The 12,688-nt window shown below is 41.1% G+C and overlaps 1 protein-coding gene across 6 annotated transcripts in view; it reads left to right on the forward strand.

The window, feature by feature from the left end:
- Positions 1-12,688, forward strand: part of corin (corin, serine peptidase) — a 186,432-nt gene that overhangs the window by 153,703 nt on the left and 20,041 nt on the right. For all 6 annotated transcript variants that reach the window (XM_072252756.1, XM_072252760.1, XM_072252758.1 and 3 more), the window contains 2 exons: positions 2,899-3,021; positions 9,953-10,002. In XM_072252756.1, the coding sequence (XP_072108857.1) occupies positions 2,899-3,021; positions 9,953-10,002 (173 nt within the window). The remainder of the gene's footprint in view (positions 1-2,898; positions 3,022-9,952; positions 10,003-12,688) is intronic.

Consider the following 12,688-nt stretch of genomic DNA (forward strand, 5'->3'; position numbering starts at 1 on the left):
ATAGGAATCTTTCTGTTACCATGCCAGATGTATCAATTATTGCAAGACTGTGGCTGGGATACACATGACATGCACTAACATATAATTCATCATATGAAGTTGAGATCTTATCCAAATAGTCACTCTTGCTCCTTTACACTTCTGAACAAACCTGTAAATATCTGCCGGTTGCCACCTTTGAGAAATTGGCATCCTCCACTTGCACCAAATAAAACAGTTTGACGGGAGATAATGAAGAGGGCATTTTCCTTAGATCTGCTTTCATCAAAATGGACCAATGTTTCCAGAACAGTACAAGACAAAATCAGTTCTTTCAATAATTAAGATGTACCCATTAATCACCTTACAATCACAATAGTTACAATTCATGGAGACAAAGCAAGGAACAGCTATAGAAATGGTACTGATTATGCACAGGGATGAATTTTTGCCTCCTGAGGTTACAAGGAATATTCTCCCAGTGTAAACACAAACAATAGAAGGGTAATCATTTAAAAAAAAGGCACTAAATAGCCATTTGAAGTGTTTGTTATATGCATTATGACTTTCCTGCCACTATTTCTAAATGCCACTGATTAGCAAGTATCCATTAAAAAGAACACCCTCTTTTGTAACTTATTACAGTGTGTTGATTGATTGCCTGGTAAAAATGGCATGCTTGATTTAAAAAATAGAAGGAAGTCAGGGCTGTAGAACCTCTTTAATCCTTCCTTCACTTTGCAATGATTTCTGTTTGGCTTAAGAGTCATAAAGTAGTTTATTAAAATGAATTATGGTTTGCTGCTCTGTTCGAACATAGAACATAGAGTCATAGAGAAGTACAGCACAGAAACAGGCCCTTCAGCCCATCTAGCCCATGCTGAAACCATTCCAACTACCAACTCCCACTGACCCTCACTGAGCTCATAGCCCTCCATACCCTTACCATTCATGTACCTATCCAAACTTCAGTTAAACTTTGGAATTGATCTCGCATGCACCACTTGTGCTGGCAGCTGCTTTCACACTCTCTTGACTCTCTGAGTGAGGAAGTTTCCCCTCATGTTTCCACTAAACTTTTCCCCATTCACCCTTAACCCATGAACTCTGGTTGTATTCCCACCAAACCTCAGTGGAAAATTCCTGCTTTCATTTATCCTATTTATACCAATGTTAATTTTGTATACATCTATCAAATCAACTCTCAATCTTTTACATTGTAAGGAGCAAAGTCCTAATCTATTCAGTCTCCTTATAACCGAGGTCCTCCAGACCCAGCAACATCCTTGTAAATTTTCTCTGTAGTCTTTTGACCTTATTTACATCTTTCCTGTAGGTAGGTGACCAAAACTGCAGACAATACTCCAGATTAGGTTTCACCAATGTCTTATACAACTTCAACATAGCATCCCATCTCCTATACTCAGTACTTTCATTGGCAAAGGCCAGTGTGTCAAAAGCGTTCTTTATGACCCTATCTACCTTTGACACCATTTTCAATGAATGATGGGCATGTATTCCCAGATCCCTTTCTCATCCTGCATTCCTCAGTGCCCTAATGCTCACTGTGTAAGACCTACCCTGGTTGATCTTCCCTAAGAACGACACCTCTCACTTGACTGTATTACATTCCAGCTGCCATTTTTCAGCCCATTTTCCCAGTTGGTTCAGGTCCCGCTGCAAGTCATCCTCATTGTCCGATACAACCCCACTCTTGATGTCATCTGCAAATTTGCTGATCCAATTAACCACATTATCATCCAGCTCATTGATACAGATGACAAACAACAAAAGACCCAGCAATAATCCCTGCGGCACAGCACTAGTCACAGGTCTCCAGTCAGAGAGGCAACCCTCCACTACCGCTCTCTGGCTTCTCTGACAAAGCCAATATCTTATCCAATTTCCTACCTCATCTTGAATGCCGAGTGACTGAACCTTCTTGACCAACCACCCACATGGGACCTTGTCAAATGTCTTGCCAACATCTGTGTACTGAAGTCCACTGCCTTGCTTTCATCCATTTTCCTGCTAATTTCCTCAAAAAAACTCTATAGGTTTGGTTAGACATGACCTACCACACATGAAGCCATGCTGACAATCCGTAATCAGTCCATATATGGGAAATGTATCAACCCAGTATGGTATTCCCAAGTAATATGTGGAAAGTTAAAATCACTTACTATAACAACCTTATGTTTCTTGGAACAGTCTCCAATCGTTCTACAAATTTGTTCCTCAAAATCCCTCTGATTTTTAGTTCATCTGTAGTATAGCCCCATTAACATGGTCATACTTCTCTTATTTCTCAGTTCCACTCTCATTAGTTAAGTTCTCCAATCTGTCCTGATGAAGCACTGCCGTGACATTTTCCCTGACTGGTAAAGTTACCCCTCTTCCTTTAATCTCTTCCGCTCTGTCACGTTTAATATAAAGGAACCCCGAAATATTGAGCTGCCAGTCCTGCCCCTCCTGCAACAAAGTCTCACTAATGGCTAAAATATAATTCCAGGTGATGATCCATGTCCTGAGCTCATCCGCCTTTCCTTCGATACCTCTTGCATTGAAATAGTATGCAGCTGAGGACATTAGTCACACAGTGCTCAGCCTTTTGATTTCTGTCTTTGTCTGAGGTCTTAACAACATCTGTCTCCACAGCCTCTCCACTAGTTGTTCTGGCACTCCTGATCCCAATCCTTTGCAACCCTAGTTTAAGCATAACACAGGCTCAAACACTTACCATACTCTGACATCGCCCCTATGCTTTCCTGCATCACCTTAAAATTATGCCCTGTCACATTAGCCATTACTGCCCTGGGAAAAAGGCACTGGCTATCCACTCTATCTAAGCCTCTTATCGTTGCTCGTTTGATTGTATTTGTTTCTCTTATTGTAACAGCTCATGTGATCTGTTGACAGAGGCCCTGCAGTGACTTGCAGAGTGGCAGAGCACGACCATGTGCAATGGAGAAGGTGGTTACGTTTAAGTCCTGATTGGAGGAGTAAAAATACGTCCACTTTACAAGCCCTGTTAGTTACCGGGTAAGAGCTATAAAATAATTTGTGGGATTTTGGTGGGTAACAGCACAAAGTGGCAAACACTGTATCTTTAAGTAAAATGCAGTTGTTCAACGATTTGTTTCAATACACAGAATAGACATTCTTGAGTAGAATGAAGCACACTTTCTTTCTTTAATTTCAATTTCCCAGAAAATTCTGTTTGTTGCCCAGGAAGGAATCTTTACTGACAATGTTAGCCCCACCCACAGCCAGTGGGAATAGGAAAGTCATAAATCAAGCCAGAGTTATTCTATTCCCCCCTCACACTGACTGACTGCCATTTTATGTCCCAGTCAGTGAGAAAGTTTGCAAGGAGATCAGATCAGCCTGTGATATTATCTCTAGGGTTTGATATCACCCAATGCCCACATATACTGGCCTTAGACATGTCACTGGATGTTGAGGTAAAATTCAGAGTTGGGAGATGTTAGCTCACAAATGCTTGTTGCTTTGGTCTGAAGGGCAACATGTCTGTAGTTTCAGAAAAGACATTAACCCATTTCACTAAAAAGAGCAGTATTTGCATTAGCACAATGGATTGAAAGCTCTAAATTCGTGTATGCTGAAAATATCAGGTGCGTTTTCATGCTTAAAGGGTCGGTTCCTCAAACATTTCTGAATAGTGTAATTGTTTCCTTTCAGATGCATTAGTGCCACCTACTGATCATATCTAATCATTGACAAGGAACCAGCATCCTTGCTTCTTCCTCTAGAATACAGAAATGATATTCCCAGGCAAAAGTCAAAAGCAGAATGCTACTGTTGATGTTGAAAATTTGAATAAAAAAAGGGACTAGAACATAGAATAGTACAACACAAGAACAGGCCATTCTGCCCACAATGTTGTGCTGAACTGCTAAAAAGCAAATCAAAAATACCCCAACACGAATCCCTCCCACCTACACCATGTCCATATCCCTCCATCTTACTTGCTGGAATAATGTTAACTCCATCCTTTGTGGGTGGTGACTTACCTTTAAATCTCCAGCAGCTCCAGTAATTTGCTTTTTGTTTACTCTTGCCACTTGTTATTTGATATATCAACATTGATTGCATGCACCATCTTTGACCAGAGATTCTGTTCTGCTTCTTTTCTCTCTTACCTTTTTGTTTGTTCATCATTGATTCTATTTTTCTTAAAAAGAGCTGCAGAAGAAACCATTCTGGGAATATTTTCAGAAATGAAAAACTGCACAGAGGGCAGTCAAAGCTCTCAGTCGATTGTGTCACCTTCAGTGCCTTGATAAGCTTTCGGCATCCCTCTGTGTTCTACTGATCTGTATTCAAGGCTGTTGAGGTCCATTCATTTCATTTATCAAGTCTGCCAGAACCATCTTTACATGCCAGAGGATTTTCTCTATTTAATATTGTAGGTTTTCGTAAATACAACGAAGTGAGGCATTTTACGCTTAATGAATCCTGTAACATTTTATTGAACTCCAAATCCTAAACATGAAAACGCACTAAAAATCCTTCCATAACCACGTCATCACGTCAGACCAGCATCTTAAAGCAAAACCCCAACTTGGTGCTTATTTCTCACAATTACGTTACCCTACACAGACCCACCCCACCACCCCCCAAGATTCACTAAAACCGGCATCGTGAGCCTGCCTGGAGCTCGGACGAGCCACTTGGCTTGTGTTCCATGGGTGGAGGTACCGCAGGTGCTTCTGGCTCATCCAGAAGTGTGTTGCCAGGCTTATGGTCATGTTGTGATGCCAGGGGCATGGTTGTGGGAATACTCCAAATCTCGGTTGGACGGTTTAAGGCGATCTACCAAAATACATTCAGGTTTACCACTGTTATCTATGACAAAACTCTTTTCTCCACATCTCAATATGTGGAACGGGCCATCGTAAGAGGGCCTGGCATAAGGGGATGTTGGTGTGCGTCACAGTGGACAAAAATAAGCGAGGTGGAACGTAGGCCAGCAGAAACCCTAGAATGTTGTACACCGTGAAGGGAGGTAGGAATAGGTGAAAAGGAATTGAATTTGCTGAGGAGGGTGGAATACAGTTGAGAGGCTGACCGGGTGGTTGTGGCAAGGGGAGTGAAATCTCCTGGCACTCATAACAGCTACCAGCTCAGCCACAGACAACTGCAGGTCCTCTTTTAGAGTAGTTCTGAGCCCCAGCAGGACCCGTGGGAGATGATCATGCCACACTCATCGGACAGGGAAGCCCTCAGAGCAGCCTTTAAGGAGTGGTGAAACCACTTGTATAAGCCATTGGACTGCTGGTGATACACCGTGGTGTGGTGTAGCCAAATGCTGACGTTCTGGGCCATCGCAGCCCAGAGGTTTGATATGAATTGGGGACTGTGGTCAGAGGAAATATCAGATAAGGTGCCAACCCAGGTGCTGATGAATGGCCGAGCCTCGTCTGCGGCTGTTGTCGATGCTAGAGGGATGACCTCTGGCCACCCGGTGTTATGGTTCACCATAGCAAGGAGGTGCATGAAACCGTTGGAGGAGGGAAAAGGACCACATGCCTCCAACCAACTGTTCACGCACAGCACCCACAGCACAGTCTGAGGTATGAGTAGTAATGGCTATAGTGTGTTGGGGAGTGGATGGGCCGGTAGAGTCACGTTAGAGAGAGCTTGTTTGGTATTATCAAATGCCTTGGCATGTCTGCTGACCAGTCAAGCACTTGATTAGGAGTATTGCCTTTAAGTGCACTATACAGGAGGAGCATATGTTCCGCAGTTCACGGGATTAAGTGGTCTTAGAAATTTACCATACCTAAAAACTCCTGTAGTGTGGGGTGGTGGGAAATCATAATAGTGACTACTTTCAATGGGAGGGGTTTCACACCTTCTGTGGAGATGTGATAGCTGAGAAAGTCAATGGTTGACAACTCAAGCTGGCATGAGACGGGGTTGGCTTAAGTGGAGATGAGATAAGTGTTCAGATTTGGATGCTCTTGCGACATATATCATCCAGGTAAGGAAAAAGAAAATCTAAGTATTTTAATACAGAGTCCATCAGCCACTGGAAAGTCTATGCTGCCTTTTAAAGTCTAAGCAGCATGCGCAGACACTCAAAAAGGTCAAACAGGGTTATCATAGCTGTTTTGGGAATGTCCTGCAAGCACACAGGCGCCTGATGGTAGCTCCTAACTAGATCAACTTCGGAAAAAAATAACTTTCTGGCTAAACGTACCAGAAAGCCTTGAATGTGTGAGACTGGTTAATGATTGGGGGTTGTGACCTCGTTAAAGCATTGATAATCACCATAACACTTATGGACCAAATGTAGGGGTAAAGCCCAGGTGCTATTCAACTGACATACATTTCCGAGTCTTTCCACGTCGGCAAACTCAGCCTTCACGGTTGCCGGCTTTTCTGGATCCAGTCTACACGTACAGGCGTGGACTGGTGGGCCAATTGTGGGAATGTGGTGCGCAACTCCAAGAATTGTGACTGTAGTGGAGAATGTGGGCTTAGCGAGGTTTGGGAATTCGCCCAGCAGTCGAATGCTCACATGCTTAGGTGCATGTGCTTGACAGAGTTGTTGTGGGGAACTTACTGGGGGAGCAGGGTAATGACCCAAAGCCCTTGACATCCACAACTAACAGTTCTTGGGCACACAGGAAACCTGCACTGAGCAGAGGTCTAGCTACTTCAGCCAGGACGAAATCCCATGTGTAACATCACCCACTGAAGCAGAACGTCATCAGTCATGTCCCGTAAGTCTGGATCTTGCTGCTTTTATTGGCCTCCAGTGAGATTTTTTGCCTTTTTATCAATAAGCGATGTTGGCAGCACACTCACTTGTCACAAGGGAAGCATTGCCCTGAAAGGCTGTCTGTAGTGAACAGTGGGCACTCCTAGCAGCTGGAACCCATTGTGTTCACAGACCTCTGATGTCCTGATGCACTATCAGTGTTGAAGCTACAAGGCAGTTGGCAGTTTTATAGCATTCACACCTGGTAAGAGCACAGGCACGGCTGGAAAAATGGGCTGAAAAATGGCAGATGGAGTTTAATACTGACAAGTGTGAGGTATTGCACGTTGGAAGGACAAACCAACGTAGAACATACAGGGTTAATGGTAAGGCACTGAGGAGTGCAGTGGAACAGAAGGATCTGGGAATACAGATACAAAATTCCCTAAAAGTGTTGTCACAGGTAGATAGAGTTGTAAAGAGAGCTTTTGGTACATTGGCCTTTATTAATCGAAGTATTGAGTATAAGAGCTGGAATGTTATGATGAGGTTGTATAAGGCATTGGTGAGGCCGAATCTGGAGTATTGTGTTCAGTTTTGGTCACCAAATTACAGGAAGGATATAAATAAGGTTGAAAGAGTGCAGAGAAGGTTTACAAGGATGTTGCCGGGACTTGAGAAACTCAGTTACAGAGAAAGGTTGAATAGGTTAGGACTTTATTCCCTGGAGCGTAGAAGAATGAGGGGAGATTTGATAGAGGTATATAAAATTATGATGGGTATAGATAGAGTGAATGCAAGCAGGCTTTTTCCACTGAGGCAAGGGGAGAAAAAACCAGAGGACATGGGTTAAGGGTGAGGGGGGAAAAGTTTAAAGGGAACATTAGTGGGGGGCTTCTTCACACAGAGAGTGGTGGGAGTATGGAATGAGCTGCCAGACGAGGTGGTAAATGCGGGTTCTTTTTTAACATTTAAGAATAAATTGGACAGATACATGGATGGGAGGTGTATGGAGGGATATGGTCCGTGTGCAGGTCAGTGGGACTAGGCAGAAAATGGTTCGGCACAGCCAAGAAGGGCCAAAAGGCCTGTTTCTGTGCTGTGGTTTCTATGGTTTCTATGGTAATCTGTTTCACAGCTGCGGGCATCTTTATGTTGAGGGCTTTGCTGACCGGGTTAATTAAGTTAGAGAAAGGATGAGGAATGATGCATCACTGCCTGGTTAAGTGTAGACTATCAGCCATTTTAGCAAGTTTCCTAGTGTCCATCATGGGTGCATTAGTGAGGGCTATGCAAACTTGACCAGGCATTTGCTGCACGAAGAGTTCTTTAAAAATAAAACAAGGATGGTGATTTCCCAGGAGTGGTAGCATGTGATCCATTAGCTCTTAAGGTTTACCATCGCCAATGCCAGGCAAGGAGAGCAACTGTTTGGCATGCTCAAACTCCAATAGTCCAGAAGCCTGTAAAAGGTGAGTTTTTGGTGATCAGTATTTATTGTGTTCAGGCAGGTGTTCAAGCAGACTCACCACTCTTGCAGCTGTGGAGTTGCTGAGGGATGCTGCACATAGTAGAATTTGGTGTCATCAGTGGAGATTTCTCGCAGAGCGAATTGAGCCTCAGCTTGTACGAACCAAGTGACGGCATTTTGCTCCCAAAACTCAGGCAGTTTCAAAGTGACTTTATTGGCTGACATTTTCTATAACGCTGGAATCATTCTAGAGCATCACGGTCACCAATGTAGGTGTTTGCAAATAAAGTGAAGTGAGGCATTTTATGTTTAATGAAACCCATAACACATTTTATTGAACCCCAAAATCCACACCAAAAAATGCACTAAAAAGCTTTGCATTAGAACATCATCACATCAGACCAGCCTCTTAAGGCAAAAATGCAACTCAATGTCAGTGGTTATGGATTATGTACATTTCTCCCAATTATGTTACCCCTACACAACTACTCTCAATTGGTTTAACCCATTTTTGAAAGTGGTTTGCTGGGCAGAAGTTAATATCACATTGTAAAATTTCCCATAAGACCATAAGACAGAGGAGCAGAATTAGACCATTCAAGTCAGAATTAGATCATTCACACCATGTGTCATTTAATCAAGGCTGATTTACTTTCCCCTTGAGCGTATTCTCTTGCCTTCTCCCTGTAACTATTGTTGCCCTTACTAATCAGAACCTCTCAACCTCTGCTTTGTATATACCCAATGACTCCACAGCTGAATGTGGGAATAAATTCCACAGATTCACCACCCTTTGGCTAAGGAAATTTCTCATCTCTGTTCTAATGGGACGTCCTTCTATTCTGAGCCTGTCCCCTCTGGTTCTAGGCTTTCCTACGAGTGAAAACATCTTCTGCATGTCCACTCTATCCAGGCCTTTCAATATTCAGTAGGTTTCAATGAGATCCCTCCTCATTCTTCTAATCTCCAGCAAGTACAGGCCCACAACCGTCAAATGCTCCTGATACGTTAGCCCTTTTATTCCCATGTTGCTGTGTCCTCTGCAGTAAGACTGGCTCAAGGTACTTATTCAGCGAATCTTTATTTCTTTATTTCCCAATACTACCCCTCTAGTGTCATTTTTCAGCAGTTTGATGAATATTCCTGAGAACCCAAAGCAAATGAAGCACACTCTGTTCTTCTGTAAAAGGCATTGCTTGTAGCCAATATACCTTTTGTCCAATACCCCAATAGGCATTCACCGGAGATGACATTATGGCTGTAATTTCAGTAATAGAACATCATTCAAGTGATGATTTATGCTAAAAGTTTGCATTTCCACAGTGCCTCTCATTATTTCAGGGTGTTCCAAAGTTCAGCACAGTCAATAAATTACTGTTGAAGTTTAGTTATTGCTGAAAGATATGAAATATGAAGGTCAGTTGGGTAAAACTTGTTGTAAGACTTGCAACGGTAAAGAGATGATCTATTTCCCAGTGTTGGTAAAGAAATAAATATTTGCAAATATCCTCAAAAGACCATCAACTTTCTTAACACACACACAACAGGATTGATGGTTCTCTGCCCTAACATTTCATTTGATTGATGTCACCTCTGAAACTCAACTCATACTGAGTTGGATTGCCATTCTGGATCTAGGATCCTAAATGAGGAACCTCCTGAGTTGGGAAAAACTGAGATTTTTTTCCTCTTATAATTAAGAATGTCACTGTTACCAAGCTATGTTATAAGTTGATTAATAAATGTTTTTTTTCTGTCTCCCATATCAACAGGGAAGAGTGTCGAAGTAAAAGCAAGATCTCTCTCCATTGCACCAAAGAAGGTAAATAAAATGCAGGTTTTTGAATACTGGTTGTCCACCAGGTTTATTAAATTAAGTGTACAGAATTAAGATTAATTTATGATAAATCTAGATCTTTTGTAATGGTATCTAATTAAAAATTAATATATGAAGGTTGCTCTTAACTAATGAAAATTATTGAAGAACCAATCAATGCTTGTAACCTGTCACAAAAGTTTAAGGGAAAATCTGACCTAAATATTAAATTTCCTAAAATTCCTCTTTCTTATCCCTTTACACCTTCAGTGAACTAGGGAACTTTAGGTTTGAAAGTAAGATATATTACACAAGCTCTTCAGAACAACTAGTGTTTATTCTCTGCATAAATCCAGATTCCACATCGTTAAGTGCTGAGGTGGAGACATTATTTATACAATTCCCAACTGCATAGTGAAAATAAACAAAGCACCATCAAAGTAAATATGTCCACTTAATTCAATTGTCAGTAATATCCTTAAATTGATGCCAGGGCTTGAGCCAGAGGAGGAAGGATGCATGGAACGCAAATTGGGTACTATGCTGACTATGGAATCACCTTTAGGTTTATCTCATTGCTTTCTTCTTTTGCAAACTTAACTTGAAGTATTTGCTATAATATCTAAAATTTCTGTATATTCTTAGGACATTCACCACCCCTCTTTCTTGGATCTCACTTTACAGTTGTACTTTTTAATGGGTTTATTTGTGAAGTACTTCATTCTTTTTAAAAATTTTATTGACATCCACACTTTAGATTCCATCCTTTTATTCTCCAAAATTCTCTTTATTATTTTGTTATTGTTTGATCTTTCATCCAGTCTTTCTTCTTGTATGTTGATATTTGGAATATGCATTCACATTTTAAAATACTGCAACTCTTGAACATCATGTTATTAGTATAAAGTCCTTTGTGACTTTCCTTTTAACCTCACATTCGGAGGCTTATTATTATTATTCTAATTCAATATGTTTTGGTAAATTAAATTGCTAAGTTGGTTTACTATTGCCACATGTACCAAGATACAGTGAAAAAATTGCATTGCATCCGATAGATACAGATCAATTTATTACAACAGTGCCTTGAGGTAGTACAAAGGACAACAATAACAGAGTGCAGAATAAGGGGTTACAGTCAATATTCCCTCTAATTTTTAGTAGTCAGTGTGCACAAAAATCTTATGTTGTGCAAATTTTTTTCCTGTGACAAAAGTATGTGTGCACTGAATGCACACATGGCACAGTTTATGTAGGTTTACAAAATATTTGATATAAAACCGCACAGAATAACAACAAAATTACATACATATTTAAGTCACTCAGTTATTTTTTTCTCTCCCCTGTCTCTGGCACTTACGCATTCTTTGTAAACTCTATCTAGACTAATAGAACTTCAATCCAATTGATAGCTTTTGATTCTCATTAACATATCCAAATGACATTCACCTAAATGGTTTCTCAGCTTGTTTTTGAGTTGATTCATTAGGCTCAAACCTCGCTCACAGTCCGCACTAGACGCAAGAAAGATTCCCCCAATGTCCATCAACTGTGCAAGGTCGCAAAACTGTTCATTTTGAAGTACAAATGCCACCATTTGAGCGAAGTTTGAAATCAGTTTGGATTTAATTTTTTCTTGCACGGAGAATTTGAAATCATTAAACTGTCTAACCATTACAGTATTTTCAGCTAGAAAATCATGATATTTTGGACATAAGGCATTAACTTTTTCATCACCAAATGTGAAGTCACAATCTGCAATTGCGGAGAAATCAAAAGCTGACCATTCTTGTACCTCATCTTCAGGAAACCTTTCTTCTAAATGCACACAAAGACTATTTATAAAAGTCAACAGCGAACTTGTATCTACTGTGACATTTTCTTCACGTTGTTGGTTTAGCAGAACTTTAACTTTGTCACTCCACGAAACATTGTCTCCCAGATCCCAGAACAGGAAAGATGAGGTGACGTAAATTAGTGACGTTCATTGTGGTATTTGAAAAACCAACTAACTAGTTAACAGAAACATTTAGCTAAAAGATTATTTTCAATAAGTATAATTATTAATTACTATATTATTTTAGGTAACTAACCTTTTGTGCGCACATTAATTTCCTTTGTGCGCTGGTTGAAAAATGTGTGTGCGCGCGCACATGCGCACAGCTTAGAGGGAACATAGGTTACAGTTAGAGAAAGCACAGTGCAGGCAGACAATAAGGTGCAAGGTAATAATGAGGTAGATTGTGAGATTAAATCCATCTTAATGTACCAGGGAACTGTTTAATAGTCTTATAGCAACGGGGTAGAAGCTGTCTTTGAGTCTGGTGGTACATGCTTTTGCCTAATGCAAAAGCGGAGAAGAGGGAATGTCCTGGGTGGGGGAAGGGGTGGTGTTTGATTATACTGGGAGCTTTAAAGAGGCAGTGAGGCATGTAGACAGAGCCCATGAAGGGATACTGGTTTCCATGATTTGCTGAGCTGTGTCCACAAATCTCTGAAGTTTCTTGTGGTCTTGGGCACAGCAGTTGCCAAACCAAGCCATGATGTGAACACATAGGATGCTTTTATAAGGTACATTGATAATAATTAGTGAGGTTCAAAGGCAACATGGTAAATTTATCAACCTCCTGAGGAAGTAGAGGTGCTGGTGAACTTTCTTGAATGTGGTATTAATGTGTTTGGACTTGGCAATGTT

This window comes from Mobula birostris, chromosome 3, assembly GCF_030028105.1.
Source record: "Mobula birostris isolate sMobBir1 chromosome 3, sMobBir1.hap1, whole genome shotgun sequence".
Classification (NCBI taxonomy): Eukaryota; Metazoa; Chordata; class Chondrichthyes; order Myliobatiformes; family Myliobatidae; genus Mobula; species Mobula birostris.